The sequence below is a fragment of the Vulpes lagopus genome, chromosome 8 (assembly GCF_018345385.1).
Source record: "Vulpes lagopus strain Blue_001 chromosome 8, ASM1834538v1, whole genome shotgun sequence".
Lineage (NCBI taxonomy): Eukaryota > Metazoa > Chordata > Mammalia > Carnivora > Canidae > Vulpes > Vulpes lagopus.
Genome location: NC_054831.1, coordinates 124,246,879 through 124,264,157, shown reverse-complemented (window position 1 = coordinate 124,264,157; position 17,279 = coordinate 124,246,879). Strand labels below are relative to the sequence as shown.

The window sequence follows — 17,279 nt, the reverse complement described above, 5'->3', positions numbered from 1 at the left end:
TTAGCCCAGCTGGGTGTACTATGTGCAACAAAACAAAACAAAAAGCCTTCTTGAATACTTAATACTGACCCCCAAAGGTCAACACAAAGGTATACTTCTATGTCTCTAAATACACTGTTGTTACTATGAAATGCCCTTTCCCATGTTCTCCACCTAGAAAACTCCTACTCAAATGCTGTCTTATCTGCAAATCTTTCCCTCCATCTTCCCAGGAGAATTGCTCACTTCTTGCTCTGTTTTGTCAGCACTTTGCAAATGTTCTATTAGTGCTTATCTGTCTCCCCTACCAGTGACCTCCTGAAGGGGGAGATTTGTGTGGACGCTACCCCTAGCAGCCCAGGGCCCAGCCTAATACCTCAAGGAGAACTCATGGTTACACAGAGCTACATGGTCTTTTTACATTAGGGCCTCTCAGAACCATTTCGGTGTTAACAGGCATCATGGATCCTTACTTAGCAGTACAGAATGCAGCACTGGCCTAAAAACTCAATTTTTTGACCAAGTTTCTGGGGTGAGGCATCCAGAGAGGAAAAATTATTGCAGTTCTTAAGGTGACTCTGATGAAAAAGTGGCTCTCAATAAAATTTCATTAAATGAATAAAAGGGAAGAACTTGATTAGGTCAAAGGCGGGGGGCGGGCAGGGGCAGGCAGCAGGGTTGGAAGCAGCAGAAACAACAGAAGCAATGAGCTGGGAGCAGGAGGGGTGATCTCCCTACTGGTGCAGGCTCAGTTTTGGTGTGATTGGGATCATAACCCAACCCTGCTTCCTCAGGGTAAATCTAACAATCAGTAGATGTATTCCAGACACTCTGATCCTTCTTCCTCCCCCATGCCCAGGGTGTTGTGTGCCTGACAACACTGCCTCCTTGATTTTTGACCTTCAATTTGCTTTGCCTTGCCCCTGAGGGGACTAGGGGTGGGTGCTCAGAACTGATTTTCTTCCAGTTGCACACCCTTAAGACAAATTCCTTTCCTGGTCTCTGCCTCTGTTTCCCTCTCCATGAACTAAGGGAAGAGACACAGGGTCACTTCCAAGCTTGGCTTAGATGCCTTGTAAAAAAAAAAAAGAAAAAAATGTATATATAGGATATAGGGGCACCCGGGTGGCTCAGTGGTTGAGTGTCTGCCTTTGACTCAGGTCATGATGGGGGGGGGGGGGCTAGGATCGAGCCCTGCGTAGGGCTCACGGTGGGGGGAACCCACTTCTCCCTCTGCTTATGTCTCTTCCTCTCTGTGTCTCTGATGAATAAATGTATAAAATCCTTTTTTTAACGCACAAAAGAAAATATAATAATGCTATCTGCCAAAGAAAGCCCTCGGCCTACCATTGTAACTCAGGACAACTCATTGAACAGCCTAGGTGCTTGCTCTGTTTGTAAAATAAGCATAATTATGTCCCACTGCCTCCCCAGGGCTTCTGAGAGCATCAAGCAAGACTGTGCGTGAGAAGGATTTTGCAAATGAAAAACAAAACACTAAAAACGTACATATTATTAGCATTGCACATAATGTTCATATGTACGGGGGGGGGGGGAGACACCGGGATGCGCAGCTGCACCCCCAGGCTACCTACAGCTCAGCTCCCTTCGGGCCGCCTCTCCTCGGGCAGCCAAGCACATCTGTGGAGCCGGCTAATAGGATCCGGTGCTCGGGGCCCCGCGAGGTGAACCGAGGCAAGCTCGCAGGCACGCGGCGCGCCGTGCATCGTAACTGGCGCTCAGTCCACGTCCCTAATACTCCCACTGACTCCCCTCGTGGCCCACACGCGGAGCTAGGGCGGGAAGGAGACAGACTCTTCCCGTGGGAGCCGAAAAGGGCGCCAGAGGCGCTGCCGTCGGGAACCCAAGGCGCCGCCGCAGCGCAGCAGCCCCGGCGCCCCCGGCGCCCCCACCGCGCGGGACCCGGCAAACCCAGCCGCAAACCCCCCGGGGCACCGCCGAGTGCGCGTGCGCGTGCGCGCGCCGCCGGACCCCGCCCCGCCCCCAAGCCCGCGCGCGCGAGGGGCGGGGCCGCTTCCTGCCCGGGCGCGCCCCCGCCGGCCGCCGACCTCCGGGCGCCTGCGCCTGCGCCGCGCGCGCGCGCTCCGCCGGGGGAGGGGGAGAGGCGGGCACGCGCACGCGCGCGCGACGCCGACCGCGCGGGGCCCTGACGCCGCTGGCGCCCCCACGGCGAGGCTGCGGCTCCCGCGAGCGTCGAGGGCGTGGCGGGGAGGCTGCGGGCGGCCCGAGCGGCGCGGACTGTGCTGTGTCCCCAGGCCCCCGCGGCCCCCGGCTCCCGCGTCGCGGGTCGGGCCGGCCGGGCCTCGCCCCTGCCGCCTTCCCTCCCTCCTGCGGCGGCCGAGCGCGCAGGTGAGTCCGCCTGGCAGGGTGGGGCCGGCGCGCGGCTTGTCCCCGCGGGGTGTGCAGCCAGCCCGGGGGCGGGGGCGAGGAAGGTCAGGGAGGGAGGGAGGGAGGGAGGGAGGGAGGGAGACCGGCCCGCGGGTGCCCGAGACCCTGGAGATGCTGCGCGTCGGGGTCCAGCCCCGGGGGCGCGCCGCGTCCCCTCGGGCAGCTCCGGGGCGGTGCCTTGGGAACCAGAACCAGGAAATTGTTCGCTCCCGCCCGCCAGCAACAGTTGGACTCTCGGAGTCGCCCACAGGCCCAGCCCGCCCCGTAGGTGCGACCCGGCGGCCCCGAGTCCGAGCCCCGCCCCGCCCCGCCCCGCCCCGCCCCCGGGCGGCCAGGCCGGCCCCGCTCGACTCGCTAACTTCGAGGCTGGTCCGCCGTCGGCGCGCTCTGCTGTCTGCGGCGGCCTCGCTGCAGCCTCCCGTGCAAAGTCGGATCCTCTCCTTCAGGGATTAGGAGTCCGGGGCCGGCAGCAGGTCAGACCCGCGTTTCTGTTGCACACTAGGGATATATTAGCCTGGTGCCCAAAGCCAGAAGCCCTCTCCGCCCCTCTATTGAAAATTACCGAGCACACCACGTCTGTTTGCACTTTCATGGAATTCTCTGCATTTCGTGGAAGACTCTGATGCGCTGGTAAGGGAAGCAACGGACTTAATCGTTGTAGCCGTGATTGCATAGGATTCGAAATAATCTCAGGCTGTTTCATTAGCTCCGGTTCAGTTCAGTTAATTTTAACAATACAACATGGGGACTCGGTATAGGTTTTTGGGCATCACACAAATGTGTACTTTTTTGGCGGGGATTTTAGGTTGGTGTTAAGGACTTTTGAGGGAGGGGACAGTGAAAGGCTTGAGGACTCTCGGCTTTAGCCACGCCATCAGCTTTCTATTTTATTGCCTCAGCAAACCTTTTTTTTTTTTTTTTTTGTCCTAGCGTGGGAAGAGATTTTAGTGCTTTTAGGGAAAACAAGATTTTTCCCATCATTGAATTGTAACATTTGTGAAGCTTTTAAACATGTGGCTATCGGAGGTTACAGATGAAAACACATTTTGTATGGTGCCAGAGGATTTGTCGGTTGAAAGACTTAAGCAGAACGTCATGAAAAATAGTGTGGTTTGGAAATCCATTAGGCTGGGTATAAGGGAAGCAAGCCCTAAAGTGTAATACCATTTGGTAATTAGACCCCCCCCCCCCCAAAATCCACAGAAGGTGAAGAAGGTCAGGTGGTGGATCTCCACTTTCCACATAGAATGTAGAAGTTATAGTGAGGGAAAATGCATTATATACAGCAGAACAAATAGTATCAGTCTTTATTATCGCTACTTCAATAGGTGTTTAAAACCTGTTGTTTTCATTTGTTCCCACAGTTGATTTTTGTTGTTGTTTCTGTTCTCTCTCACACACCAAGAAATACTACTATTCCTGGTGGAGCACTGAAGCTCAATAATTATTATAGTACAATTCTACATTATCTGTGAAAAGAGGGCATAGGTCACTGAAACATAAAAAAAATACAAAAATCTAATTTTCACTTGCTTTAGTTTTGCTTTTTTTTTTTTTTCTTTTCTTTTTGGCCACAACTACTAAAAAGCTGTAAAAGTCTACCTGTTAGTGGTAAATGAGGAGGGACTAGAAGTTGAGACTTACCTGATAGCCATTCAGAGCCCCCACATGGATGATTCTGAGGGTTTCTTTGAAAAAAGAAATTTAAATTCTAATTTTAAAGTTTTTAAAAGGAATTTAGTAGTTCAACGACATTTGTGAGTATGTCTTTATTTTATATGTGAGAGAACAAATAAAAAGCCAAATGAATGACTTCAGGGTTACTTAGCAGGGCACTACATGTAGCACTGGAAAGGGAGTACTTGTTTGTTTCCAGTATTGTTCAGTAGCATTTTGAATACATCAAAAAATAATAAAGGTATTTTAAAAGTTCACCAAGTTGAGAAGCATACTATTTTGAAAAATCATTTTTTTTAAGATCCTGGAGGAGGAGGAATTTACCTTTTCCTGATCAAAAACTTACAATGCAAAGTCAAATACACATATGTGCCTGACGTTTTGCCTTGACGGATTACTCTTGTCACAAGGCTGGTAGTAGAGCAGATGGTCAGGCTGCTTGGAGTTTGCCACTCATTTGATGTTTCCATGAAGAAACAATTTGCCAGAAGCCAGCCACAGCTACAGTTGCCCTGAGATGATGTTAAACCCTGATTAGCACAGACCTTAGCTTACAGAAGCTGGAAGATACTGGGTCACCCCTTTCTGTTAAACCGGTATTTCCATGGGTTTAGTAAACTTCAGAGCAGCTTGGTCTCCTAATAGTTGGACTGGGGCAGAGTTGGCAACAATTCTGATACTAACAGCATAGAAACAATGTAGTTTTGTGACTTTTTTCTTTGTCTTGAAAAAACTCAGCTACTTGTTAAGGACCAGCAGAGTCACCTTGTAAGATATTTTCTTTACAGATGTACTAAGATTGTCATTTCCATTGGTTGATTTTGGTCATCTCTTTCTGTTCAAATCTAACTGCATTTATGATGCCAGAAAATTATGAAATGGTTGGTGATGTTGACTTAAGCTATATCCAAAAAAAAATGTCCTGGCTTGCCTTCAGCAAGAGAACCATCTTTTGAAAGATATTACTCTATTACTGTGTGCACTGAATTACAACATAAAATTCCACAGAGCCCACAAAAAAAGACGCTGTGGCATTTTTTCAGCTAGCTGTCTGTTTTTAAATCTTTGAATGTGTTCTTTCTGGAGCCATATTAACTACTGCCAGTGGTTGCTCTGAGCTGGTTTCATTGGTCCATCTGCCACTGAACAGTTTTCTTGAAATTATACAAAGTGTTCATTTTATTTTTGTAGCCTTTTGGTTGCTTGGAATTAGCTTATTTTGATTAGGTACTTTTCTCATTTTACTGTCTTAATATCTGTTACATTGATGGTCCTGATATTACTGGCATCCCTTCAACCCAACAATGCACTAACTAGATTGTGCCTATGTAAAAATAATTGTTGAGGGATCCCTGGGTGGCGCAGCGGTTTGGCGCCTGCCTTTGGCCCAGGGCGCGATCCTGGAGACCCGGGATCGAATCCCACATCAGGCTCCCGGCGCATGGAGCCTGCTTCTCCCTCTGCCTGTGTCTCTGCCTCTCTCTCTTTCTCTCTGTATGACTATCATAAATAAATAAAATTAAAAAAAATAATAATAATTGTTGAGAACTATATGCAAAGCATTGTTCTGAGCACTTAGCATTTAATCTTTCTGACATCCTTATTGGGTAAGGGTTATTATTTTGTAATTCTGTTTTATAATTGAGAGGGGAAGGGAAACAAAATAATTTGCGTAATATAGAGTACTAGGGGAGTCAGAGTTTAAATGTAGGAAATTGATTAGGGAGCCTGAATCTTCCTGGGATATACTTAAAGATTGTTCAAACAGTCTTTGTGGTTGCTGTGATATTTCATCAATCCATTGTTTTATTTTTTTAATTATTATTTTTATTATTACTTTTTTAGAGAGGCAGAGAAAGAGCAGATGGGGCAGAGAGAGAGGGAGGGAAAGAATGTTAAGCAGGCTCCACGCCAGGCACAATGTCGGTCAGTTCAGGAGTCGATCTCATGATCCTGAGATCATGCCCCCAGCCAAATCCCAGAGTTGGACACTTAACGAATGAGCCACCCAGGCACCCTAAAATCCATTATTTTAAAGTGTATCAAATACACAGTGATATATAAGTGAAGAAAATGTAGCAGTACTATTAAGATTATTGAAATCTCTTGGGACAAAGGCAAATTATTTAATAATCTAAAAAATCTGAAAACAATCATAAGGACATTATTGGGGTTACTGACAAAATTTAAATATAGATGCTGATTTAGGTAACAAAATTATATCAGTGTTAAGTTTCCTGGTTTTAATAATTGTTCTGTAGATTATGTAAGAAAATGATCTTGTTCATACACACTGAAATATTTGGGTAAAGACAGCACATTTACCTTACTTGCAATGGTTCAGGGGAAAAGTATATGCGTAGAAATAGAATGACTTAAAAAATGGGCAAAAATGTAATTAATTGGTAACACTGGGTAAAGAGTGTACAGGAATTCCTTGTGCCACTCTTACTTTTCTGTTTGAAATTATGTCAGAAGAAACTTACCCCAAAGTAAAGGTAGAAAACAGGAAATGAAGGTGTAACATTCTAAGAATTTTTTTCTTTTAGGCAAGTGAAGGATTGTTTCCTGCGCTCTGATTTTCTTTTTCTTCCTTTTTAGGGGTTGGAGGAAGGATCTTGAAACAAAAAATCTTACCAAAAATAGCTTGATTTTCTCATATTTTAAAATCTAGCCATTCAGAGCTCCCCAACTTTCCAGCCTCCAAAATACCAGGCACAGTATTTTCCTCACCCCTTTTTAATGTGTTGGGAGTGAGACAAGATTAAAAATATTAATGCCTCTGAGAGGTAAAAGGATAGTCCACTTTTAGTGATATTGAAAGTTAAATTGAGTTGGTTATATCATTTCCCTGCCTAAAAACCTTCAGCGGCATGCTGATATTGACTGGTTTTTATATCAAGATTCTGTATCTCGGCTTTCAAGGCAGCTTGGCCCCATGCCCACCTTTCTAACTTTGTCTTGTGCCACCCCACCCAATACGGTACCCTCTGACCACATCAGATCTTTGTGCACACTGATCTGTCCTGCTTTTGTCCATGAACTGTTGGCTTTGCCTGGAATGCACTGCATCATTTTTTTGCTGAAATTCTGTTCATCCTTAAGTCTCTCCATAACATCCATGGGGAAATGGTCTCTAACCTCACATGGAATTAAATTTTCCTTTGTCTGCACTGCATATCAGTGGGGTAAACACAGTGCTATCTGCTTTCATTCAGTAGTCCCTATTAAGCATATACTGTGAGCCAGAAACTGTGCCAGGGACTGAGGATTCAAAGGCACTCGTGGTCTGGTAGCTGGGCATGATTTGTCATCAGAGAAATGTATAACAGAGAAAGGAACAAAGTGCTCTGAGAGCTATGAACTCAAAAGTGGCAACTTGGTCTTGAAGAGATTACAATGAAAGCTCCAGTGAGATACCACCACCACCACCCCCCCAACCAGGTCCCTTTCTAGATTGGAGACTTCCAACACAATAATCTAATTTGAGGTATAAAGTTTATAATAATGGTGGTACCTGTGGGCCACCCAGGTAGGTATGTGTAATAGAAAGCTGAAAATAGAGATCTGGAACTCAGGAGAGAGAGTTGTTAAGTCTGGACATACGAATCATACAGATTAGTGACTTTCAGTGTGTGTAGGCAGGAAGACCTAGAGGCAGATCAGAATCTCTTGGGGTCATGTACTTTCTCCAAACTCTTCCCCTCACCTTCATTGCCCAAAATTCTGCTCCTGCTCTGGTGACGTCTTTCCCAGCTTACAGTTCATTGTGGAAAATGAGAGGCTGTATCCGTAGCCTCATTTTGTGTGTATGAACCACAGGGTAAGCAGGAAACACAGCTGAGAAGCACTGGTGGTTAAGTGGTTAAATGCACAAGTGTGAATGAAACAACCCAAGAAGAGGGAGATGAAGAGGAAGGAAGGGGATGAAACCTCAAAGAGACAAAGTTGTAGAGTGTAGGTGGAGGAAGAGGAGCCAGCGACACAGACAGGTGGTGAGGAAGGTGGAGAGGCAGGAAGGTCGGAGACCCAGAAACATGGAAGGCAGAGGCACACCGAGGTTGCAGAATGAATGGGTGGGCAGCAGTGTCTGGTGCTGCAGAGCTGGACCTGTGAGAGCAGTTTCAGGAGAACAGTAGTGATAGGAGTCCAGGGCACTAAATTTCCTGGTGACTGCAGTTGAGGAACAGAACACAGCAGAACAGGTGACTTTTTCTGGAGAATTGATAGGAAAGGTGAAGGAGATACAGGCAGAGAGGTAGAAGAAAGGTGTTCTTTTTTTAAGATTGGGTGGATGGGGTTGGGGGAAAGGAACAGATGGAGGAGAAATTGAAAGTATAGGAGCTACTTCACGGAACAAGATCATTTAGGAGTGGTTAGTGCTGTGGAGAAGAAATTCTTGCTTTGGTGGGGGCTCCTTGATAAGAACTGTTTCTTACTCATTTAATGTCCCTAATAATACCTGGCATGCAATGGGCATTCAGAAAATGTTTATCAAAATGAGTAAGGATTTTACTTTTGGGGATTAGTCTTTCCTGATTGATGTAGTCGAATACCGATAATAATAATAATAATAAAGGATGTTTTTAGCCTCTCATTAACATCTGTGATGTATGCTATATAAGCAGTATCTTTGAAGCATTGTGTTCTTTGAAATAAAGTGGAAAATCACAGATGAAGCTTTCTAAGAATCATGATCGCTTAATTTTTCTGTGCCGGATTGGTATTTCTTAAATTTCATTTCAGCATCTTGAAATATGTTCAAGGCACTGTGTTTGGAGGGTGTGGGTGCAGTTCATCAGAGGAGACAGGCATGCCCATAAAATGTTAGTGTAAGACAGACTCTGTTACATTTTTTGTTAAAGATTTTATTTATTTATTCATGAGAGACACAAAGAGAGAGGCAGAGACAGACAGAGGGAGAAGCAGACTCCATACAGGGAGCCCGATATGGGACTCGATCCCGGGACCCCTGGATCATGCCCTGACCCAATGGCAGATGCTCAACCGCTGAACCACCCGGGCATCTCTTGTTCCATTATTATTTAACAGACAACACTATCAGCTCCATGTGTTGGGGTTAAAATTATTAATTTTTAAATGCTCAGAAAAAGGACATCTCTTTGTCTATGTCAGATTTTGCCTTTTATAAATATTTCCTTTTTTTGTTTAATTTATGTATTTGGGTGGGGTGGGTGGGCAGAGAGAGAGAGAGAGAGAGAGAGAGAGAATCTTAAGCAGGCTCCACACCCAGCACAGGGCCTGACATGGGGCTCGATCTCACCACCCTGGGATCATGACCTGAGCTGAAATCAAGAGTCAGACGCTTACCCAACTGAGCCACTCAGGTATCCTAAATATTTCTAATATTAACAAAGACCTACTTTATATAGAACTTCTGGTTCTGTGAAACTTAATTCTTTGGAAGTATACTCAAAAAGAACAAACTGGTTGAGAAAGGTAAAGTCATCTTATTGCAGACCATATTTCATGGTGCAGATGGTGAATGAATCAGTGTGGGTTTTGTTCTGCTGCCAGTTTCAGTGTTGTAGACCTAAAACCCAAAACAAATATGTGAAGGCAGTTCTGGTTCACATTTTCCTTCCTACTGCTTGTAAACGAGCGTACATATTCATATGTCTCATTTTGTATTGCCCCCCCCTTTTTTTCCAATTTCACTAGAAAACTTTTTGCCCTTTTTTTTTTTTTTGGTAATACATTATTGCTAGTGAAATATATTGCATAAAATATGCTAAGCAAACCAAATTAGAATATATAGAATTTATTTATGAGGACTATAATGAATTGATTTAAACCCTGTGGTTTACTTTCCTGAATAAAATTGCTTCCATTGATGAATTGCTGTCTTAAGAATTGACTGAAACAGTATTTGGCCTTCAAAGTCTTATCTTTATGCTGTTTTCTTTTTTTAACACCAGATGCCTGGTAGACACCTTAGAACTTTAAAAACGGAAAAGACCTGCTTTTAGGGGATAATGCTGAGGGACACTATGAAATCTTGGAATGATAGCCAGTCAGATCTCTGTAGCAGTGACCAAGAAGAGGAAGAAGAGATGGTTTTTGGTGAAAATGAAGATGATTTGGAAGAGATGATGGATTTCAGTGATCTGCCTACCTCACTTTTTGCTTGCAGTGTCCATGAAGCAGTGTTTGAGGTGCAAGAGCAGAAGGTAGGCATGTATCCTACCTTCCCCTGCCTTTGGTAGCGGGTTCAGTGTATGTGGATGTGGGGAAATAGATTATTGCTGCCTATTTGCAAAGTTCGCTACTGGCCCATGACAAGTACAAAAAGCATGCATCACCCTGTAGACATTACTGCAGCATTTTAATTGTATTTTATGAGTGTACTGATCTGCAACACATAGGAAGTGTTTCAAAATCAGTTCTTTCCCACAAATATTTTGAGAAGAACTGGTTTATAGTGAACTCTGAACCAGGTCTTATTAAGTCCTGATTCATGTATTCATTCAGGCCCTATTAAGTCCTGATTCATTCATTCATTTTTGGAGCCTGTGATTAAAGAAAAGCTAGTGTTTTTTAATCCTAGCTTCCTATGACTTAGTAAATTCACATAAGCTAGAGTATTGTAGGCTTTTTTTTTTTTTGAGGCTAATTACATAATTAGAACTATTTATAATCTCATTGTAAAAGAATTGTTAACTTTTGTTGTATTACTTTCTACAGTTTGGGGAAAAATCGTGTTTATTTTTTAAAGGCTTCTCTCCTTTAGTTCATTCATTATTTACCTGGAAAGAGAGGTTTTGTGTGTGGCTTTTTTTTTTTTTTTTTTTCCATCATGACCTCACAAAAGCCTATGGCTCTTAATTGTACCAAAGTAAAATATTCTTGTCATTGGTAGAGATTTCACACATGCTGAGACTTTTTCTCGACATACTATTACCAGCCCTTAGTTTTCTGTCTGTGCACCCAAACTCTTTACCTTCTAGTGACTTTCTTGGAGAGAACTTGATATAGTTTGACTCAGCTACATACTTGAGTGCCTCCCGTGTGTAATGCACTATGCCACTTGCTTCCAGGGACAGAGTAGGACTTGAAATAGCTTCTGGCTCAGACAGTTTCCAGTCCTTCCGTGGAGATAATAAGTAACTTGCTCTAAGATGGAATACTAGGCACTGGAAAGTACATTGAGGTGTCAGAGGACCGGATGACAGCTCACTGGAGTAAAAGATCTTACAGGGAGATGGCATTGGAGAAGAGCCATGTGAGCTAGGTAGGAGTTTAGCAGGGAAAGGAAAGAATTCTGGCCAGAGGGAACAGAATGAGCCAATGAGCTGACTCAGGAGAGTGTGGGCCCACTCTGGTTCTTGTGGCTTGGTGCCTAGGTGAGAGCCAAAGTAAAGTCAGATCAAACTGGGAAGGTGAGTGTGGAGCAATCCTGCAAAGTTCAAAGAGCTTGCCCTTCCCTGGGAAATAGTTTTTGGGGCAAAGGAGTGACAATCAGAAGCGCACATTAGGAAGGTTAGCAGACAACATTTGAAGAGCAGAGTGGTGGAGGTGGAAGGAGAGTCAGAAGTAGGGAGCCAGCCAGTTAGGACATTCCTGCAGTAAACCTGCCTGGAGATGCTGAAGCCCTGGAAGTAGAGCAAGGGAGAGAGATGACAGCCGCCAGTTTTGTACCTTACAGGTTTGTTTTCATTTACAAGCATTTTGTTTTGTTTTGTTTTTTTAAGATTTTTTATTTATTTATTCACGAGAGACACAGAGACAGAGGCAAAGACAGGTAGAGGGAGAAGCAGGCTCCATGCAGGAAGCCCGATGTGGGACTTGATCCAGGAACTCCTGGATCACACCCTGAGCCAAAGGCACGCTCAACCACTGAGCCACCCAGGCATCCCTACAAGCATTGTTTTCTTTCTCAAGGTCAGCCATGATGCAGACATTTTGAAATCGTCCTTCCTGGTTTTCTCAAGATTTTTAAGAGCTCTACATTTTCGTATAATAATTACATTAACCTTGTTGTTTGTGATCCATGAAAAACCACGTGTATTACCAGTTTATCTGAAAATTATATTCATAAGGATTCTTTCAAAAAAAACCTCACAATCTTATCTGTTCCAACTTCTTTTTTTCTTTTAAGTGTAGCCTCGGAAGTTTTTTTTTATAACTTGCCAAAGTGGTGAGTTCTTACTGGTTTTAATTTTTAAGACCATTTGAGATTATATCTAACCTAAATTAAATTGGAAGTCACATCAGCAGAAATTCCAGTAGCAATTCAGTGGACTTCATGTTATATACAATTCTTAATCATGGTAAATTTTTTTTTTTTTAATCATGGTAAATTTTATATAAAAGCCTTAATGGTAATATCTGAAACTGCAGAATATTTATTTTATGACTTCAAGTTTGTACCTTTTGGCCACCTTCACCCATTTTGCCATCCCAATACCACCCCCCCCCCCCACCTCCGGCAACCACCAACCTGTTCTCTGTGAGTTCCTTTGTTTTGTATTTTAAATCCCCTGTATAAAAGAGATCATATGGTAATTGCCTTTTCCTGTCTGACTTATTTTACTTAACATAATGCTCTTGAGATCCATCCATGTTGTCCTAAATGGCAAGATTTCATTTTTTTTTAATGGCTGAATAACATTCCATTGTGTGTGTGTATGTATATGTATGACATGCACACACACAACACACACATTTTCTTTATCCATTGATCCATCGATGGACACTTAGACTGTTTCCATGTCTTTGGTCTTGTAAATAATACCACAGTAAACCAGGGTGGGGTGCAGATATCTTTTCAAGTGAGTGTTCTTGTTTTCTTGGGATAAATACCCAGAAGTGGAATTTCTGGATCATATGGTGGTTCTGTTTTTGATTTTTTGGAGGAGCCTCCATACTGTTTTTAAGAGTGACTGTACCAACTTAGATTCTCATCAGTAGAGCACAAAGGTTCCCTTTTCTCGCATCCTCGGCAATGCTTATCTCCTCTCTTTTTGACAATAGCCACTCTAATAGGTGTGAGGGTGATATCTTGTTTTATCTGCATTTCCCTGATGATTAATGATGTTGAGCATCTTTTTATTTACCTATTGGCCATTTGTATGTCTTCTCTGGAAAAATGTCTATTCAAATCTCCTCATTTTTCAAATCAGATTGTTTCTATGGGTTTTTCTATTGAGTTTGAGTTCTTTATATATTTTGGATATTAGCTCCTTACCAGGTATATGATTTGCAGCTATTTTCTCCTATTCAGTAGGTTGTCTTTTCATTTTGTTTGTTTTCTCTGCTGTTCAGAAGGGTTTTAATTTGATGTGGTCACACATTTTTGCTTTTATTCCTTTTGGTTTTGGTGTCAGATTTAAAAAATCATTGCCAAGACCTGTAACAAAGAGCTTATCATCTATTTTTTTCTTCTAGGATTTTTTATAGTTTCAGGTCTTACATGCAAGTCTTTAATCCATTTTGAGTGAATTTTTGTGTATGGTGTAAGATAATGGTTGAGTTTCATTCTTTGTGTGCAGCTGTCCAGTTTTCCCAGCACTATCTATTGAAGAGAGTGTCCTTTTCCCATTGTATATTCTTGGCTCTTAGGATGGAAATTAATTAACCAATATGTGCGTGTTTATTTCCCTGCTCTCTGTTCCGTTTCATTGATCTGTGTCTTTGATTCCAATACCATTGTGTTTTAATTACTGTACCTTTGTAATGTGGTTTGTAATCAGGGAGTGTGATCCTCCAGCTTTGTTCTTTCTCAACATTGCTCTGGTTATTCAGGAATTTTTGTATTTCTATACAAATTTTAGGATTCTTGGGCAGCCTGGGTGGCTCAGCGGTTTAGTGCCACCAATCCAGGGTGTGATCTTGGAGACCTAGGATCGAGTCCCACGTCAGGCTCCCTGCATGGAGCCTGCTTCTCCCTCTGCCTGTGTCTCTGCCTCTGTGTGTGTGTGTGTGTGTGTGTGTGTGTGTCATGAATAAATAAATAAAATCTTTAAAAAAAATTTTAGGATTCTTTGTTCTGTTTCTTTGAAAAATGCCATTGGACTTCTAATAGTGATTACATTGAATTTATAGATTGCTTTGGGTAGTATGGACATTTTAACAGTAATGATTCTTCCAGTCCATGAACATTGACTATCTTTCCTTTTTTTTTTTTTTTTTTTTACAAATTCTTCAATTTTTTTTTTTCTTCAATTTTTTTCATTAATGTCTTGTAGTTTTCAATATAGAAAACTTTTACCTGTTTGGTTAAATTTATTCCCAGATATTTTATGCTTTTCATTGCAAGTGTAAATGGGCTTGTTTTCTTAATTTCTCTTTCTGGTAGTTTGTTATAAATATAAGGAATGCAACATAATTTTGTATATTGACAAAATTTTGATATTGATAATTTTATATATTGTATCCTGCAACTTTACTGAATGTGTGTGTTAGTTTTAATAGGTTTTTTCTTTCTGTCTTCAGGGTTTATCTATGTATATCATGTCATCTGCAAATAGTGACAGTTTTACTTCTTTTCCAATTTGGATGCCTTTTATTTCTTTTTCTAGCCTAAATGCTCTGGCTAGGACTTCCAATACTATGTTGAATAAAAATAGTGAGTGTGGGCATTTTTTTTTTTAAAGACTTTATTTATTTATTCATGAGAGACAGAGAGAGAGAGACAGGCAGAGACACAGGCAGAGGGAGAAGCAGGTTTCATACAGGGAGCCTGATGCGGGACTCGATCCCAGGACTCCAAGATCATGCCCTGGGCCGAAGGCAGGTGCTAAACTGCTGAGCCACCCAGGGATCCCGCTAGTGTGGGCATTTTTGTCTTGTTCCTGATCTTTGAGGAAAGTCTTTCAGCTTTTCATCATTGAGTGTGATGTTAGCTGTAGGCTTGTCATATATGGCCTTTATTATGTTAAGATATGTTCCCTTAATACAGAACTAGAGTAATCAAAATAGTGTGGTACTTATATGTCAATTATATCTCAATAAAAATTTTTTAAAAGCCACTGGCATAAAGACAAACATATTGACCAGTGCAATAGAATACAGAGCTCAGAATGAACCCTGGTCAAATGATTTTCAACAAGGGTGCCACCACCATTCAATGTGGACAGGACAGTCTTTTCAACAAAAGGTGCTGGGAAAACTAGATATCCACAAGCAAGAGAATGAAGTTGGACCCTTACCTTATACAAAATTTGATTCAAAATGGACCAAAGACCTACATATCAGAGTTAAAACCATAAAACCCTTAGAAGAAAACAGAGGGAAAACTTCTCAACATTGGATTTGGCTGTAATTTCTTGGATATGACACCCAAAGCACAGGCAACAATAGAAAAATAAGTTGGATTTTTATCAGAATTTAAAATGTGTACATCAAAGGACACCATCACTGAAACAGTAACCTGTAGAATGGCAGGAAATGTTTTCGAGTCATATTATCTGATAAAGGATTAATATCCAGAATATATGAAGAAATTCTAAAACTCCACAACAAAAAACAAACAACTCAGTTGAAAAAGGGCAAAGGACTTGAACTGACATTTCCCTAAAGAAGATATACAAATGGCCAATAAGTACATGAAAAGATGCTCACTATCTCTAATCATTAGGGAAATTCAAAATCACAGTGAGATACCACCTTACACCCATTAGGATGACAACTGTCACAAAAAAGAAAGCAAGGATAGACAAGGATGAGGAGAAATTGGAACCTCTGAACATTGTTAGTGAGAATTAAAATGGTACAGCTACTGTGAAAAACAGTGTAGCAGTTCCTTAAAAAAGCAAACATAGAATTACCATACAACCCAGCAATTCTGCATCTGGTTATATACACAAAGAATTGAAACTAGGGACTTGAACAGGTATTTGTGCACCAGTGTTCATAGCAGCATCCCTCACAATAGCCAAAAGGTAGAAACAACCCAAACATCCATCGATGCATAAGTGAATAAACAAACTACAGTATATACATACAATGAACAGCTTTGAAAGTGCATGAAACTCTGATACATGCTATAATGTGTGTGACCCCTGAAAGACATACTAAGTGAAATAAGAGACACAAGAGGACAAGTTTTGTATGATTCCACTTAAATGAGATAGGGTAGTCTGGTTCATAGAGACAGAAAGAAGAATGGTGGCTGGCAGGGCCAGAGTGACTGGGGAATTGGGAGTTATAGTTTAATGGGTACATAGGTTCAGTTTGGGATGATGAAAAAGTTCTGAGAATGGATAGTGGTGTTTCACAACTGTGTGAATATACATAATACCACTGAATTGTACACTTAAAAATGGTAAAAATAGCAAATTCTGTGTTTTGTATGTTTTACCACAATAAAAATGTTAAAAAACGTTTAAAAATTTTTTGAGTTTAACATTTTTTGTAATATGCTTTTATATATACATGCATATATGTATATATTGGACACCTCTTTTTGCCCCACTTCATATCATCTTGGCGCACTTCAGTTGTTGCTAGAACACCCAGCTATGCATAGGTATCACTCCACAACAGCTGGCTTCTAACACCATAAATAACTTGCATTTCATCCCAGCCTTTCTCTGCTGCCTGAGTGAAGTTACTCAGCCATATGGATGCCAGTGCAGAAAGGGAAATGTGAGGGAGTTAACATCCCACAGGGCAACAACCCTTGACCAGTGGGAGACTAAAGCTAGTGAATAAGCCCCCCTTCTTCTGGCACTGAAGCCAGCTCTGAGGGTCTTCTCACTGCTTTTTCAGGGCTCCCAACCAGATTACCCCCTGGCTGGGCACAGAGGTGACCAGCTCGATAACAGAATCTGGACAGAAGGGGAACTGGCTTTCTGTCCTTCCCGTGTTTCACGGTTTCCACTCTATCCCATGCAGTCACTACCCCAAACAAGCTTCCTGTGTGCCCTTGCTTTGGCCGCTGCTCACCCAAGGAGTCTAGGTAAAACACAGGTGAATAACTTCCAGATTTGCTTATTTATGTGGTGTGAAGGCACTATCCCAAGCTTTTAAACAAAGGACTATTTTTAGGCCATGCAAAAAGGATGAAGACTAATATAAAGAAAACTCATGTGCCTATCCAATTTAGCTAATACAGTTTTACTGATATAATTGAACCCCTTGTGTCTCCTCCCACAGATAACTATTATCCTGAACTCAGTGTTTATGATTTCCCATGCAATTTCAGCTTTTTTATTAAGTCTGACCATATGAAATTGCCATATTTGTAGGTC

At 42.3% G+C, this 17,279-nt stretch overlaps 1 protein-coding gene across 11 annotated transcripts in view; it reads left to right on the top strand.

Moving 5' to 3' along the window:
• The first annotated feature begins 2,095 nt into the window (after positions 1-2,095).
• The window catches only part of RCAN3 (RCAN family member 3), a 46,937-nt gene continuing 31,753 nt past the window's right edge, over positions 2,096-17,279 (top strand). For 8 of the 11 annotated variants that reach the window (XR_005989401.1, XR_005989402.1, XR_005989403.1 and 5 more), the window contains exons 1-3: positions 2,214-2,349; positions 2,891-3,018; positions 10,005-10,256. Coding sequence is in view for 7 of the 11 variants with exons in the window: in XM_041766156.1 (XP_041622090.1) it covers positions 10,062-10,256 (195 nt within the window). In the remaining 4 variants the exon portion in view is untranslated. Of the gene's footprint in view, positions 2,350-2,834; positions 3,019-10,004; positions 10,257-17,279 lie in introns of all 11 variants that reach the window. The other 3 variants (XM_041766153.1, XM_041766152.1, XM_041766158.1) reach the window with 3 other exon arrangements.